At 37.4% G+C, this 18,507-nt stretch overlaps 1 protein-coding gene across 1 annotated transcript; it reads right to left on the reverse strand.

The window, feature by feature from the left end:
• Positions 1-6,127: 6,127 nt before the first annotated feature.
• LOC121387241 (dentin sialophosphoprotein-like) lies at positions 6,128-15,271 on the reverse strand. Its single transcript, XM_041518266.1, has 3 exons — positions 15,225-15,271; positions 13,490-13,588; positions 6,128-7,742 (listed from the first exon to the last, which is right to left on the reverse strand). The coding sequence occupies exons 1-3, from the start codon at positions 15,269-15,271 to the stop codon at positions 6,128-6,130; spliced, it is 1,761 nt and encodes a 586-aa protein (XP_041374200.1).
• Between the last annotated feature and the right edge of the window lie 3,236 nt (positions 15,272-18,507).

Here is an 18,507-nt window from a genome sequence, read left to right on the forward strand (position 1 = left end):
ATTAATATTGATAAGTATATTAGTTTGGCATAAAAATTATAAGTTAAGGCACTCTCTTGTCTAAAAGCATACTAGTTGTCACTTTTCTTTTATACTGTTTGTGAATGTAATACTTTTATGCATGTAGGTAACATTTAGTTTATATATTTCATTGTATTATTACCTAACATGAAAACCAAAAGCGTGTAATTGATGAATATAATAATTGAATTCACTTGTGCGTTTATACATACTGTGTATATATGCTGTGCTGATAAGCTTACAGCTTAAAGCAATAAAATAATTGAATTGAAACACATATACATTTAAAACAGGAGATGATTATTTTGTCGTGCATTGATTATACTCTCCGTATGGATGAAAATTTGGATCCTAGCTAAAATAATACAAAGGTGAATGAATACATATACACAATCCAATGAATGCATATGTAAGCTGCACATTTTTCTACCCCAGCCCTTGAATTCTCCTTAATTTGCATCAGTTTACTTTTAACTAAATGTTGTTTATTCGTACTATAGATTACACATCAATTTTCTTTTTTCAGATCCTTTGATAAAGTAGCCGCTAAAGCGGCAAGTTGAAAACATAATATTTTATTCAAAATTCTGTAATATTATTACACTGTATATATTTAAAATGTTCATATTTATGGGATTATTAGCAAATGTACATAGAAGTTTAGAAAGAAATATATATATATATATATATATATATATATATACAGGGCACAATATTTCACGCGAACCGCCGTTCTGTTCGCGTGTCGGTTACGCAAAATTAAATTTACGCGAACCGCAAATCGGTTACGTCGTGACCTGTAGACATTCAGAAATTAAAACTTGCAGACTTCACGATTACAGGTTTATTCGTGCAGACGTACTACTAGTATTCTGACAAATGTTTTACACCGATTTTTAGATACTTGATGTGCGGAAAACTAGTAGACAACGGTATATTGCCACGGTTGTGACTTGCGACGAAGGCTCAGAATAGAGACCAGCCAAACGTTTTAAAGAAATGTGCACGGACCGCTAAGGCGCTTAAATTATCTGCTGCTATTCTATATCTAAAGGAATATATGTAGACATAATATTGGATTGCCTATAATTTTACAAAGGTTGAAAACGGTTTTAACGTAAACAAAAAATGCAAAAATGTCACAAAAGCTGAAAAATACTAACATCGCATAATGAGCTTTAAATAACAAACATTTGGAACGTCACTGTAGTATAGAAGTACCATCCATAAAGTGAAAGTAGTATAGCCACCGCAAAATATCAATGTCAAATTGTGGTCTTTATTATAAGATTTATTTTTATTAATTTAATCATGCACCAATGAGTAGCCTGTTTTATAGGTCAGAGGAACTGGACATTTGTTGTTTGGGTTTTTGGTGGGGGGTTTTAAATCTGCTGTATACTAAATTTTACATATTATCAATGACAAATGGTGGCCTTTATTTGTTATTTATATATAACAAATTATTAGTCTAATCATGCACCAGTGAGTGACTGAGCGTTTTGCATTATTCTTCAGAGGATCCAGGGAATGGGCATTTTTCCTCCAAATGTATCTATTTTGTTTCAGTACTGAGCTAATAGTGTTAACTTCAGCAAGCTGCACAGAGGTTCTAGAATACGGTGGCCCGATGCCCGAGGACAGTGTTTTTTAGATTCGGGCAACTAAAGATTACTTTTTGCGATCCCGATGGCAAGTAGTGAATAATAATAATAATAATAACAATAATAATAATCTACAACGCTACGATCGTACGAAAACAAAAGAAACATCTACAAGTCACTTCTTTCGATTTGCAAGCATTAAAGAAACTGTTTTATAAAACGTTTTCTTTTGTATTTTGTTTTAACTTAATGTTTGAGCTAAAAATTATGTATTTAAAATATAATTTCAACGTAACTTTGAGATAACCGAGCAGGTAATCCACAGGTTACGCAAATATACTTAACGTAACCGAACAATTGGTTACCTAGGTAAAAACCCTGTATATATGCATTCAAGACCGCATATGATATTCAGGCGGCAAACTAAAGTACAGTGTAAGCGGTAAATCGGTTAATGGACAGTACCTGTACACAATAATTGTAGAATTAACTTCCACAACTATCGGCTGAATGATCACATGTGTTTTATGTGTATTGTTCACTTTCTCGTGGTGGGTGGGGGATGGGGTAGGGCGGCTGGGGGTGGGGTGGGGTGGGGGGGTGGGGGGGGGGGGGAGGGAGTGTCAGTGGGAAATCACTTTTGACGGATACTAGTTTAAGTGTATTTCAGCTTAAGTAGTTGTCGATTAAACCCACTGTTTTTAATCAGCTGCTACGGCTTTTACAACACATTCATGTAGGTTACTTTCTCTTACACATATCTACACTTAGATTATAATGTAATAGTCGTGGCGTAATGGGGGGGGGGGGGGGGGGGGGGGGGGGGGGGGGGGGGGGGGGGGGGGGGGAGGAACTGGTTGGAACGGCAAAAAGCCCAATTGATGTGTTCACCGAGGAGGTTCTATCCTGTTACCCAAGTCCCCCAGGCGAACGTTCAACCGATTAAGCTAGATCCCGCCCCGATCATGATAGATAATACCACACGATGGGTTACGAAAAACAGCAAGGATATTTTATATGCACTTTTCCATAGTCAGGTTAGTACATACCAGGGCTTTTAGTATACCAGTTTTACAAGCGAGCGGTCTGGAGTAATGGATGAACGGAAAAACTGAATAGGTTCACTTACAGAATCAACCTTAAGACATATTCGTACCCCTGACGAACTCCCAACCACTGAAAAAAAAATCTAAACACAAAGTTTAAAATTATTTCAATTTGTATATATTTAACATCTATGTCGTATTCTGACGTTTTAAGCCTTTATTACAGAATGGGCATTTTTTAAATTACAAAATGGGTATCTATTTTTTATTACAAAATGGGTCCGATTTTATTACAAAATGGGTACCTACGTTTATTACAGAATGGGTCGTTTTTTATTACAAAATGGGTACTTATTACAAAATGGGTCGTTTTTTATTACAAAATGGGTACATATTACAAAATGGGTCGTTTATTACAAAATGGGCCTCAACACACGTCTCTCTCGGGAAGACTATCTGAATTCGCCAGTGTCTAGGTCTGCGAATGAAGGGGGCGGGGGTGAGCTGGAAATCGGTAGAATTTGGAATAGCAATTAATGAAACAGTTAATAGAATTTGAAAAAAAGAAAAGTTAGTCAGTCATAAAAGAGAGAGAGAGAGAGAGAGAGAGAGAGAGAGAGAGAGAGAGAGAGAGAGAGAGAGAGAGAGAGAGAGAGAGAGAGAGAGAGAGAGAGAGAGAGAGAGAGAGAGAAATTGATTGCTCGGCCGAATATTTCTACAATTTGGAGCATTTTAAAAGGTAAAATAAAAGAGAGAAAGAAGAGAAGATCGGACTATTTAATAATATATATTCATATTATAAGTCCGATCTATATATCCACGTATGTGGTCTCGTTAAGGCCATTTCGGTGCACAGCCTGTAGGGACGAGATGTGTTGCATCTGGTCAAGGAAACCTCTAGAGTGACAGTCATTAGATGTTGAAGGTGCAGTGTTGTGCGGAGAGCCGGATCCATCTGAACAAGAGAGTGTATAAGACTACGATATAGTTCAGTTGCCATGGTTGGTATAGTGGTGCGGAAGGGCCGGCTCCAGAGGATACGAAATGGGTAACAATATAAAACAAAGTAAAGTCCAGAAAAGAGTAGTAATTATAGGATCGACTCCGCTTCCTATTTGTTCTTAGACTGGGGCAGTCAATCTTCCAATGCTGCTAGGACAGTATCGGACAGGTAAAGATTAAATGTGAAAAACCGTGATGTTTTGCAGAATGACTGCCATACGAGTCACTAAAAACATGTTTAAAATCGAACGGAAAAATTACGTGGGGGACAAGGAATCTCGAAAAACTAAATCCACCATGATGGTACAGGCTGTTGAAACAAAAAGCATCCTGCGTTCAATCAGTTTAAATGGCTGCATACATCCCAGTTAGAAATTCTATTTCGTTGATAAAAAAAAAACCCGAAGGATTCCCAAGTCGAGCAAGCGAACGCACGTGCACAGGCGAAAAAAACACGTCTTAGTTCCAAAATGGAAATTACTCTGCCATAGCATTTTTCATCAAGTTATTATATACCAAGTGTGCCATTACGTGGTATCTGTATCACAATTTTATTACTTTTATATCTTTCAAAATATCTAAATATGGTTGGCGCAATAATCTGGCTAATTGCAGAAAAATAGTGAGAGTCGGGCAGGGTAGAGGTCAAGGTGTAGGCTTGGCTTAAAAATGTTCGGTTCATCAAAATATGAACGCCAAAAAAGTAAGCACCTCCCAGACTGCCGTAAAGTATATAGACGAAAAGAGAATGTAATTATATTTATGTATCTATGTAGAAGAGATCATTCCTATTACTTGTCTTCAGGTGGCAAGCCATTCTTCGACATGTGTTTGTAGTATGAAGACAGTTAACCCACGTGTACGTTGATCGCAAACACGCGTGATGGGAAGACGAGATATGAACTTTAAACTTTTAGAGTAGTATTGCACAAATAGATAATTACTAATCTTGTTGGGTCGCATTGCAAAAACATGTTGATTAGTTGCTATATCTATAATTGTTACACGATTTCCCGTGTATTTTTTGTTGTTGCTAATATCTAACATGCGCACGCCTAAATATTCGTTCTTAAAATATTAATTTCTGTTCTCGAAATTGTGTATTATATCTATTATTAAATAAATGCATACCGTACGTAGACTACATAGGGAACAATGCACATGTCTTAACGTCTTAAGAAGAAATCTTATTATTCGGTCAAAATTTCAAAGCCTTCTTGAAATTTTAACTTAATATTATAAAGATGTCCTTATATTACTGAAATGTTAAAACCAATCATACATGTAGGTCACCTGAATCACTAGGTGTTTGAATCACTATGATATTTCTTTTTTCCATGTCTAGTCATATATATGCATTAACCATATGGAATTTAACCTTTTCTGTAATGCAACAAAGAGAATAACAGCTATATTGCTTAAAATGAAATCCAACAGAAACACAAGTACATATCTTCAATATTAACACGGAGTTGTAAATACACTGGAACTAAAAGAAAAGGTGACCTTTTTAAACAGTCATTACACATTTTTTATGTTTTGCACAGATATTAATGCTGGGTGCGTAAATCAATACGGTATATTAAACATGTGCCAGAAGTGAACATTTGAGCTATTTTATTTATGTCACATGTCTGCGTAGTAGGGCAAATCTAGATATGTGAAAAAGATGTTCACTTCTGGCAGAGGGTTTAAGACATTCGATTTCCAAAAATAAAATAGAGTGCCAAGTTGAAAATTAATTTATCCCTTTCTAATTTGTATAATTTCAAAATATCCGTGAACATATGTAATCAGGTGTTTTAAACTACATTCACTATTCACATACTATTTTAAAACACTGTTCACATAGTTCGATTCTGTCAGGGTATACTTGTGCAGGCTTTCTTTTTTTATTGTCCCCACAATATAAAATGGCAGTGTCAGAGTTGGGGTGCCCTGAGCTCACTGTCTCACAATATTTTTTAATTTCCATATGGTATACACAGTATATTTACAAGAAAAGTGCCTGGCGTCAAACTTAGGCTGGGACATGTCGTAAAATAGTGCTTTGTACATGCCAATATTTGGCCTGAAATAAAATAATGAGGTTAGCTTTGTGTAAAATAGTAATTCAAATACCAAAATCTAATTCATAATTCTTAAGAAGTAAGAATAAGATCGTCTCAATTTCAGTAGAAGTTAATTAATGCAAATATCATTAAATGTGTTGTTTTCACATTGGCCTTGTTATGGGTCCTTGAGCAGCTTCAACGGCCTTCAGACCTATAAAAAGGCCAATGTGAAAAAAAAATCCATTTAATAACATATTAATACTCACGGAAGTCCGGATCCATTATTTCAGGAGGCGGAGACGCAAATATCTCTGTTGTAGGATTAGTTGGTTTTACTGTAGTTGATTTCACTGTTGCATGTTTCAATGTAGTAGGTTTCACTGTTGCATGTTTCACTGTACTAGGTTTCACTGTTGCATGTTTCACTGTTGCATGTGTCACTGTAATTGATTTCACTGTTGCATGTTTCACTGTTGCATGTTTCACTGTAGTTGGTTTCACTGTTGCATGTTTCACTGTTGCATGTTTCACTGTAGTAGGTTTCACTGTTGCATGTTTCACTGTTGCATGTTTCACTGTAGTTGGTTTCACTGTTGCATGTTTCACTGTTGCATGTTTCACTGTTGCATGTGTCACTGTAGTTGGTTTCACTGTTGCATGTTTCACTGTAGTTGGTGTCACTGTTGCATGTTTCACTGTTGCATGTTTCACTGTAGTAGGTTTCACTGTTGCATGTTTCACTGTTGCATGTTTCACTGTAGTTGATTTCACTGTTGCATGTTTCACTGTAGTAGGTTTCACTGTTGCATGTTTCACTGTTGCATGTGTCACTGTAGTTGGTTTCACTGTTGCATGTTTCACTGTTGCATGTTTCACTGTAGTTGGTTTCACTGTTGCATGTTTCACTGTTGCATGTTTCACTGTAGTAGGTTTCACTGTTGCATGTTTCACTGTTGCATGTTTCACTGTTGCATGTGTCACTGTAGTTGGTTTCACTGTTGCATGTTTCACTGTTGCATGTGTCACTGTAGTTGGTTTCACTGTTGCATGTTTCACTGTTGCATGTGTCACTGTAGTTGGTTTCACTGTTGCATGTTTCACTGTAGTAGTTTTTACTGTTGCATGTTTCACTGTTGCATATTTCACTGTAGTTGGTTTCACTGTTGCATGTTTCACTGTTGCATGTTTCACTGTAGTAGGTTTCACTGTTGCATGTTTCACTGTTGCATGTTTCACTGTTGCATGTTTCACTGTTGCATGTGTCACTGTAGTTGGTTTCACTGTTGCATGTTTCACTGTTGCATGTTTCACTGTAGTTGGTTTCACTGTTGCATGTTTCACTGTTGCATGTTTCACTGTAGTAGGTTTCACTGTTGCATGTTTCACTGTTGCATGTTTCACTGTTGCATGTGTCACTGTAGTTGGTTTCACTGTTGCATGTTTCACTGTTGCATGTGTCACTGCAGTTGGTTTCACTGTTGCATGTTTCACTGTAGTAGGTTTCACTGTTGCATGTTTCACTGTTGCATGTTTCACTGTAGTTGGTTTCACTGTTGCATGTTTCACTGTTGCATGTTTCACTGTAGTAGGTTTCACTGTTGCATGTTTCACTGTTGCATGTGTCACTGTAGTTGGTTTCACTGTTGCATGTTTCACTGTTGCATGTTTCACTGTAGTTGGTTTCACTGTAGTAGGTTTCACTGTAGTTGGTTTCACTGTTGCATGTTTCACTGTTGCATGTTTCACTGTAGTTGGTTTCACTGTTGCATGTTTCACTGTTGCATGTTTCACTGTAGTAGGTTTCACTGTTGCATGTTTCACTGTTGCATGTGTCACTGTAGTAGGTTTCACTGTAGTTGGTTTCACTGTAGTTGGTTTCACTGTTGCATGTTTCACTGTTGCATGTTTCACTGTAGTTGGTTTCACTGTTGCATGTTTCACTGTTGCATGTTTCACTGTAGTAGGTTTCACTGTTGCATGTTTCACTGTTGCATGTGTCACTGTAGTAGGTTTCACTGTAGTTGGTTTCACTGTTGCATGTTTCACTGTTGCATGTTTCACTGTAGTAGGTTTCACTGTTGCATGTTTCACTGTAGTTGGTTTCACTGTAGTAGATTTCACTGTAGTTGATTTCACTGTTGTAGGTTTCACTGTAGTTGGTTTCACTGTAGTATATTCCACTATAGTTGATTCCACTGTAGTTGATTTCACTGTAGTAGGTTTCACTGTAGTTGATTTCACTGTAGTTGGTTTCACTGTAGTTGATTTCACTGTAGTAGGTTTCACTGTTGTAGGTTTCACTGTAGTTGATTTCACTGTAGTTGGTTTCACTGTAGTTGGTTTCAATGTTGTTGGTTTCACTGTTATTGAGTTCAGAGTTTTTACAGGGAACATTAAGGTAATCCATAATACAGCCAACCACATTAGGGTAGACGTCCACATGATTTCTGAAAGTAGAACACAAATGAAAACAGAAGTCATCCAGTGCCGAGCGCCAACTGGATTCCTCAAGGAAGAAAAAGAAATAAACAGTTTTTATACGTTGGGCGACAGTAATTGTGATTGCAAGCCTTCGTCCCATGTCGATAGCAGACAGAACACAACAGTTTTACCAGCTACCCAATTGTGCACCAAAGATTACAAAATAGTCCATGTATATAACAGGAGTAATATATGAGTTAACCAAACAAAAAAATATAGGTCAACAAAGGTTCAAGTATGTTGTCCTGGACACACACACACACACAACTATCTCGTTTATATGCAGTAATAGGTCATAATAATGCTAATACGGATTTCAGGTATTCATTTTAGGGATTTTCACACATTATATGTAATAAGCAAAAATGCGGATGGGTATAACTTTGATTAGTACTTTAATATACTCGCGTGGAAAATTGTCCTAAATCAAATACAAAGATTTGAAAAGGTCGAAATGCAACAAGATAATAACATCGCCACAAATGTGCGAACCGCTCTACAAACACACACCCCCCCCCCCCCCCCCCCGTGCAGTACATGCATAAGAAACTGTTAGCGAGAGTCAATTACACAAAGTCTATTGGAACACTGCTGATATAATCAGCACCGTTCCACACTCTCCCAAAAACAAATGACGTCCGTTTAGAGTATTGTTAAGTCAAGAGTAAACACAGCCTTACTTTATATGACGTCACATTCAATTGAGGTCACTTAAAAGAAATGTTTTGTTACTGGAGCATTTCATTACATTTCTTTTGTATTTAAAAACCCCTCCTTTTTTAACCTACTGATGAAAGGGACAGTAAAATTCATAAAACAATTAATAATAAAACATCATAAAAATGTTAATGGTGACAACTGTGGACAAGCAGAAAATCAATATGGAACATTGTTCATTGTTTTGATTATTGGACCTACAATGAGGGCAAAAGAATCGACCACCTCTCCTGATCCCTCTTTCTTTGATGCAGTACATTAAATGTACCCAGTGGGAATACATATCACACTGTACCCACTTTGTGAAAATGAGTGAAACTTCAGTAGGGGTAAATTTCTTACAAATCTTGCAAATTTGACTTTCTTACTTTGTCTTTTGTCTAGCTTATATTATATCATTTATGTCATAAACTTTGTTTGAGTTTTTGCATCACACCATTCACAGCTGTACATGCTGGCACAGAAATGGCCATTGTTTGTTGCAGCTAGTAGTCCATGAGCCAGGACCCAAAATTTTGTCAAGTGATTTTTATCAAGGCCTACATCCCTCGGAATGGAACATTTATGATAGCATTGCAGGACTCACAGCTTTCTGTGTGACCCTAATCCTCGAAGGATTTCAATATTGGTAATATATCGGAATTCTCTTTCAACAGTAAAGAGGTAGATTCGTGTTTCGATATTACACATGACCTAGTTACAGATTGTTATTCCAAGCTGCATGCTGGCAAAATAGTGAAATATTATGATAACCTATATCGGAAAAATAATATTTTAGAGCAAACAATGTAGGAAAGACCTCTTTATGACGTCTATGCTATTTAAGAGTGTCATTTTTGTCCCGAGCGACCCACAGAACCCATTATATTGATATATTACATGAGGGTGTTTGATATAAAAGCGACAAAACGTGGCCGCCATTTTGAATACATTAAAATTCCGGTCTTAAAAAGTGATTGTAAACAAACAATTCTACCAGATTCGTGTTTATTGATCAAAAGTGCCATACAAATGACAGGGGATAATTATCTAATACAGAACAAAATATTTATTTGCCCAAGCTTTTCATCAGTGGGACAACTTAAGTCAATGCAATCCAAAGCTAACGGTGGACTTAATATATCATTTATATCACTTTTGTATCTATATAATTAGTTTATATTTACAGGCTTTCTTTAACAATATTAGCAACACTAACAAAAGTACATTGTTTGTATATATTTACATGTATATGCGATTTTGGGGAATATTGGTACCAATTTTTAACAAAGGCGGCCATCTTGAATTTTCCTTTTCATCCATATATCTCTGAATGAATTTTAAAGAATAGTGTGAAATTGTGAATACATTTAAGTCATAGCACTGATAATTCATTGTATTTGTCCACCGAATCTTAAGAATAGTTTGCCATTGTGTTTGCATATATAAGTTATGGCGGCCATTTTGAAATTATGCAAATTAGCATATTTGCCCTACCTACATCAATGTACATTTTTGATATGTTGTTCAGGTAGGGTTCGGGGAACAGTTGCAATAAAATCATTTCCGTTGCAAAATGTTCTAGGGAAAACCTTATTTTGATTGGACTAATACCGGAAGGCCCTACGTCTTCATTTTGTGTTTAGACTGCAACAATTGCCATGTCTGGTTACCTACCAAATATACACCTTCTAATCAAAAATCACTGGTAGAGGAAACCAAAAGAATATACCAACTAAGGAAACAATCTGCTTATCATTTCAGTACGTACGTATGGACATAACATGATACACCCTTCGACAATTATCTCGACTTATTTTGTAGCCACTTTTACAATGGTGATCTATTTTGTATAATTAAATAATATATACTTATTGCTTGCTTGCTGGGGTGGATATTATTACAAAACATTGCGATGCATGCCGAAACAAATCAGGTTCGTTTGTTTCTTCAGTCCTAAAACTAGTTCCTGACGTGATGCGTAACCACCGGCTCGCCAGAGGGCGTATTCACTCGGATGGGGGAAAATGGCCGCGCCAGTTATACATAATAGCCATCACATTTAACCGTTTTATTAATTAAATTTACCAATATATTTGTTGATATTAAGCAATAATGTGCATTATATATCGTTAAATATGCCTACCAGTCCAAAAGCCTTGCGTGTGCATTCCTTTAATGCTATAGGCATCATATGATGGTGATTTCAAGACTTGCACATAGGTATAGGGGTATAGGATTGCTGAAGACGTAGTTAGTTGAGGCTATGAAGTCAATATGTACAACCATGTACAAGTATATCATGAAGGGCTAGAAGTCTTATGATACTAGCCTGGTCAGTTTACTATTTGTGCAAAAAGTCAACAAAAACGGAAAACACCAGCATGGTTAAAGACTTGTGCCAACAGATATTTGACAGCCTAACATTTTGCCAAGTTTTAACAGAGTTAAAGAATCTCTGGTAACATTTATTAAAATGTCTGTCCCATAGAAATGAAGAGTTTTCATCATTATTGATGCCTCGCAGTTACACAGATGTTTTGCTTAGCCTTCTACGAACATTTCATATGGGACTTGCACTTTAGTGTTATTATGTTACTGATTCCATAGTGCTCTGCTTTGACAAGCTGTATTATAGCACACACACACACCAACTTATTAAGCACAAAACCTATCTTCCATATAAGTACCCTGATATGTTTGAAGCATTCAGATTGGCAGCAATTTGTATCAGTCGTCTGGCAACAAATTTGTGGATGCATTTTTTTAAAATCCCACCAAATTAAAGTGAACAAATATACCTGGACTACTCTAAAGGTATCAACGGGGTTAAGGCTAAAGTATGTTGCTAAAAGGATAGAGCAGAACATCAACGTGTCATTACAAAACAGTTTCCAAAGTCAAACGTTTCAAAGGATTATAAATATATTCCATAGTACAGGTAGTAAACCTCATTCAAAGATGATTAAATACATTTGCTGAGAACATCTGTACTGGAAAGGCAGTTTCAGTGGATACTGCCTTTGGCTCGATGAAGAACAATGCTATGCAACCTTCAGGGGTGAGCTACTACATATAACAAGAAATCCCGTGACAAAATTGGAATACGAAAAGCTGAAACATTGGCCATTTGTGCCATAATTTCCAGATATCATTTAACATTCATTGGTACCTCTACCATGGGCCTTGTTGCAGATCATTTTGACATGAGCAGATAGTGCAACAGAAAATGTGTAACTATTGTCGATGGGAATGACTTGGTCTAGGTAGTAAACAGTGATTGTGCTAAGTTTTTAGAGGTGGTAAATCAATGTTGCATAAAGTATTAAGATGTGAAAGCCAAACAAAATGTGTTGATATTGTGGTTGATATACATCATGGGACTTTCACTGATAACAACGAAAGATACATTGTTTAAAGAAGATTCTAAACAGGGGCAACCGAGTATCATAGCATCATATATTGTAAAAAAATTGAGAACCTTTCAGATCAGCAACAAAACCAATTTAATCACTTTTCTATTAAAAACAAATGAAAGAAGGCACTATACACAAATATACTCCAAGGCAAAATATGTTAATAACAAATATTAAAATAATATCCAAGGTTGTATGCTATCCGGCGTTTTCAATTGGAAGTTGACTGAGGCTTGCTATTGTATTCAGCTCATGCTGTAACTGAGAGATACAAGTAAGTTGCATTTAGCTTAGAAGACGGAGTCTATATTTTGTGCCTGGCAATCTATGAGTGTTGTAAGAACAGAGTGTAACGTGAAAAGGGCACCTTTAGTATTCTAAAGTACACAAACATATAGTATATAAACGCAAATAAAGTCATTATATCTTCATCACTTAAAATAAATAAATTAATTACATTCATACTTCAATGACTGGATCAGTTTGAATATTAGGTAGAGTGGTGATCTCAAGTATTCTCTACCTACTGTTCCCCTCCTGCTGCGTAATAAAAAGTATAAAATAAGTACATTGACCAACACCCTCTACAACTGGCATAGTGGTTATCTTATTTTCGCGCTCTCACAGACAGGATAGCACAAACCATGGCCTTTGTTGAACCAGTTATGGATCACTGGTCGGTGCAAGTGGTTTACACCTACTCATTGAGCCTTGCGGAGCACTCACTCAGGGTTTGGAGTCGGTATCTGGATTAAAAATCTCATGCCTTGACTGGGATCCGAACCCAGTACCTACCAGCCTGTAGACCGATGGCCTAACCACGATGCCACCGAGGCCGGTATATATAGGGACTGATTACAAAGAATACAGTATTTAGGAGTTTGTTTATTGGTGGTGGAGGAAGTATCGACTTTGTATTTGTGTGTGTGTGAGAGAGAGAGAGAGAGAGAGAGAGAGAGAGAGAGAGAGAGAGAGAGAGAGAGAGAGAGAGAGAGAGAGAGAGAGAGAGAGAGAGAGAGAGAGAGAGAGATAGAGAGAGAGAGAGACTTATGAGTTACATCTGTAATATCTATAAGGCATAAGATAGTAAAGCACTGGAAAAGAATGACTTCAGCATAATTTAAGAACACAACTCCGTGTACACATAATTTACAGAGAAAATTACTTACATTATCTTCTGTCGTCCGTTAGCAAGTAATGTCCGTAATGGTCGGACAAGCTTTTTGTTTGTCACGCCCTTCAGGTTAGAAAACGCCTTCCTTGTTGGACTGATAACGATGAGAAATCTAACAGTATTGTTAGTCGAGGTTGGTTCAGGCGGGACCCAATTTATGAAAAGAGGGGACTGATTTGTTCGTACGTTCCCAGATATATACATTTAATTTTAGGCCTAATCTATTATGGCTATGTAAAGCGAAATGTTCTAATTACCATATACGTTCTCTCCCCACCATAATAATTATCTCCTCACCATAATAATTATCTCCTCACCATAATAATTATCTCCTCATCATAATAATTATCTCCCCACCATAATAATTATCTCCTCACCATAATAATTATATTCTCACCATAATAATTATAACATAATTTACTACAGCTTTAATAATATTATACACTCGTGTGTCATCGCTATCGACAGTTATCGTCAACTGCCTACATACAAGTTTCGATTATGTCGTCAACTATGTAATGCTAGGATCAGACTACCGTTATACAGGTACACATAATCATGTTATAATTGTATTATTGTTGTATATTGTAAGACGATGATTCAAGGCACCCCAACCTTGACATTGCCAGTGATCTGGGGGTAATAAAGGTTTAAAAAAAAGAAAAGAAAAAAGGATCAGACTACCAACTGCCAGTACAGTGCTGTCACGACTTCTACGTCTGTCCATTTGCTAGTATGGGCGCTCCTACAACTCGATTCTTGTACTGTAACCCATTATGTGTTCATCTGACGCACCCGTCGTACGTCGTGAGTTGGGGAAATTACAACGCCACTGTCGAGTTGGCCAACTTGGTCGTGACAGTTGACAGTCTGAGACTAGCATTACACAAACCAGTGAACTGGCGGTTCTCTCCTCACCTTCGCAAGCAAGGTACAATTCCGTACTATTCATTTCAACTTATTTTCGTGCTTATATCCAATTAAGGTTCAAGCACGCTGTCATGGGCACACACCTCAGCTATCTGTGTTGTCTGTCAGAACAAAACAGAACAGAACACATCTTTATTTACACTCCGATCACATAACAAGTGATACATGAGAACATAGTTACAGTCCGGGACAGTGGGTTAGTTAATTGATAGTGGTTAAACCGGCCTCGGTGGCGTCGTGGCAGACCATCGGTCTACAGGCTGGTAGGTACTGGGTTCGGATCCCAGTCGAGGCATGTGATTTTTAATCCAGATACCGACTCCAAACCCTGAGTGAGTGCTCCGCAAGGCTCAATGGGTAGGTGTAAACCACTTGCACCGACCAGTGATCCATAACTAGTTCAACAAAGGCCATGGTTTGTGCTATCCTGCCTGTAGGGAAGCGCAAATAAAAGATCCCTTGCTGCTAATCGGAAGAGTAGCCCATGTAGTGGCGACAGCGGATTTCCTCTTAGAATCTGTGTGGTCCTTAACCAATTGTCTGACGCCATATAACCGTAAATAAAATGTTTTGAGTGCGTCGTTAAATAAAGCATTTCTTTCTTTCTTTTGATAGTGGTTAGTGAGAGAGAAGAGAGTGTAGTAGCCTTACACCTACCCGATGAGTCATTAAAACTCGCTCTAGGTCGGAGCCGGTACCGGGATGCGAACCCTGTACCTACCAGCCTTATGTCCGATGGCTTAACCACGACGCTACCGAGGCCAGTACCATTCTGTACAGTATGCTACACGGAATGGTACCTTGTCATGCGAAGATGATCTCTACTTAAAATGGAGACCAGTATCATGTTCGTGTGATGTACATCTACATAGCCAAACTGTATAGAAAAATGAATGTTGATGGTCTAAACCAGATTCTGTTTTCACAATTTCAAGATTGAAATGGTTAAAGTTTGTTTTGTTTAATGTCACCACTAGACCACGTTGATTTATTAATCATCGGCTATTGCATGTCAAACATTTGGTAATTGTTGACATATAATCTTAGAGAGGAAACCCGCTACATGTCTTCATCGGTAGGAAAGGATCTTTTGTATGCACCATCCCACAGACAGGATAACACACACCACGGCCTTTGGTATACCAGTCGTGGTGCACTGGATGGAGCGAGAAATAGCCCAATGGGCCCCACCAATGGGGATCGATCTCAGACCGACCACGCATCAACCGCGCGCTTTACCACTGGGCTATGTCCCGCCCCAGATTGGAATGGAGTCATGTAAATGCACCATTACCTCCTCCATTCCCAACGTTCGTATCCGTCACTGGGTGATATGTCTCATGCACTTGTGTTTAAGATAACAGACCAGACCTAATTTATCAGCGACTATCAGACGTTACCAGGACACTACTAACAGATATAACGCTACTGAAACACGCGGGTCAGTGAAAAATGTACAGTTTAATACTTTAGTAGGCCTGACTCACCTGAGGCAGGTAAGGTGATGTGAAAACGTTTTAAGTGTTAATCACTGTTTAACGACACCACTATTAATCATCAACTATTGGATGTCAAACAACTGATAAAACCTTCTGAGGTTGTGGCCCGGGAAGTAGATAAACTTGTATAAATGGTTCTAAAATGAATTCTACGTAGTGGGACAACTTGGTATTTACCAATTACGAATATCTATATTTCCGGCACTAGTTAATTGCCCCATTACAAGTTTAAATTTGTCGTTGAGTGCATACTGTATCACATTACAGATATTAGAACTACGAATTCACATTGCTGATTACATTGTGGGTATTAGAAATAAATTAATAATAATTTGTACAAAAATAAATAAATAAATAATAATAATAATAATAATAATAATAATAATAATAATAATAATAATAATATAAAATAATACTGGCTCCAAACCAGAGCACGTTTGAACGGCTGAATTGGGTGGTGACTATACATATACATATACATATACATATACATATGCATATACATAGATAGATAGATAGATAGATAGATAGATAGATAGATAGATAGATATCAATAAAATCAAACATTGTGCGTTTCTTTTTTGGGAGAGTATATATGTTTTTCATATGTACGAAATTATTGGGAGACCAAATAAGGTTTGGGCTGCTTACAAACATCAAGTCACCCAGGGCAGTTCTAGATCCTTTATGCACGCCCAACAGGTGTATCCAGGCCGAGAACCAAACTTATGGGGAAGGGGGTAGGTTTCACTTTTTAATACTTGTTTTTCGTTTGTGGTAGGATCTAGAATTTGACAGGTAAATGTTATGATGTTTTCTTGCATATCGAATGAAAATGTCCCTTTTGCAACCCCCCCCCCCCCCCCCCCCCCCCCAATTAGAATGTGATTTAATGGGTGATTCGCCTCCAACGCTTCAACTGAAGCTACGACTGTTGTTTTCAATGAAGATATATCCAAATAGGTGTATGATCAAACCCGTACATTAAGGTTACGGTATCCTTGGGGCAACATGCTTTAAACTGTACCGAATAAAATGTTTTCAATCTGACAAAATTGATTAGAAATTTTATAACCAAATTAAAAGTTTTATTTAGCCGAAGAGTAAAAATGGTGGTACATGATTATAGAATTAACTTTTCACCAACTGAGTTGAAAATGAAATTAAAGTGAAGCGTTATATCTAGTGAAATAACCACACAACTATCGTCGTTCGTTTGACTGGTCCATTATTTATGGACTGTCTTAACGTCATGATGAGATTTGGGGACAAGAAATATTCAGTTCTTTGAAATACGTTGGTATCTATTTACTTAACCACACGACATTTTGAAACACATCCATCGATCACTTTAAATGAAGTATTTCTCATGCCGATTTTTAGTTTTAAAGTGTTTGGCTAACAAAGCGTTGAGGGGTTTCATAAACCGACTGTGGTATTTGAAGATACGTTTCACCAAACAAGGATTACGTCTAACCAAAAATGTCCAGACTATCGTAATCCAGCCAGCTGATTTGTGTGCCCAGAAAAAACTAGTTTAAATCTAAATTGAATAAAAGCAGCCACGGCAACCACCGGCAGCATTGAAAGCAGGATTTAAAAGACCAACGAATAAAAACTGTAACTGGTAAATATATATTTATATATATTTCAATTTATTTTCGTGCATTTATCCAATTAAGGTTCAAGTACGCTGTCTTGGGCACACACCTCGGTTATCTGGGCTGTCTGTTCAGGACAGTGGGTTAGTTCTTAGTGAGAAAGACGAGGGTGTAGTAGTCTCATACCAACCCATTGAGTCGTTAAAACTTGCTATGGGTGGGAGCCGGTACTGGGCTGCGAACCCTGTACCTACCAGCCATATGTCCGATGGCTTAACCAGGACGCCACCGAGGCCGGTTAAAGACCGTATTTTGGTAGAATCATGGCCTAAAAGTGGCTGACCCTGTTTCTGAAGTATGTACCTTTACTTTGACATTGGGTAGTACCTACACCGGATATTGGTACAGTCGTAGCTATAATATTGCTACATAGCTCGACATCACGATTGAACCATGGTAATAACATTGTTTTAACATTTATCTTAAAATTATAATTGATAATAAAGCAATTATAGGCTTATATTGAAGACTTTTAGCAAATAAATACGCCAACAGTTAATTCTGAGTAATAAATATAAACGTTCGAAATTGTAAAAATAACTGGTATAGCAAATCGCCGTAGCCTATACTCGCAAATTAATTTTTTAAGGAAAGTTCCGATATCCAGTGTTTGATCATTTTCGACTTTATTCATAACATTAAACTTACATGTTTTTGAGTAGTGTAAACACTACAAGAAGATCCCAAAGACGCCCATCAAAAACCGGCCGACTGTTTGGTCGTCTGAAATGGACCGCTTTCACCTCTGGCGCTTGTCTTGGGTGTGGTAAGACTAGAGGGCACTCGAGTTATACATATCTGTATTATCTAACAGCTACATCACTGATACAACCGATCCTCGTCGATACAGGAGCTAGGCGACATTGGACATGGTTAGTAAAAGGATGGGAGACAGCCTTTGGCCTGCACCGTGTTAAAACATG

The sequence above is a fragment of the Gigantopelta aegis genome, chromosome 13, assembly GCF_016097555.1.
Source record: "Gigantopelta aegis isolate Gae_Host chromosome 13, Gae_host_genome, whole genome shotgun sequence".
In the NCBI taxonomy this organism is placed as follows: domain Eukaryota; kingdom Metazoa; phylum Mollusca; class Gastropoda; order Neomphalida; family Peltospiridae; genus Gigantopelta; species Gigantopelta aegis.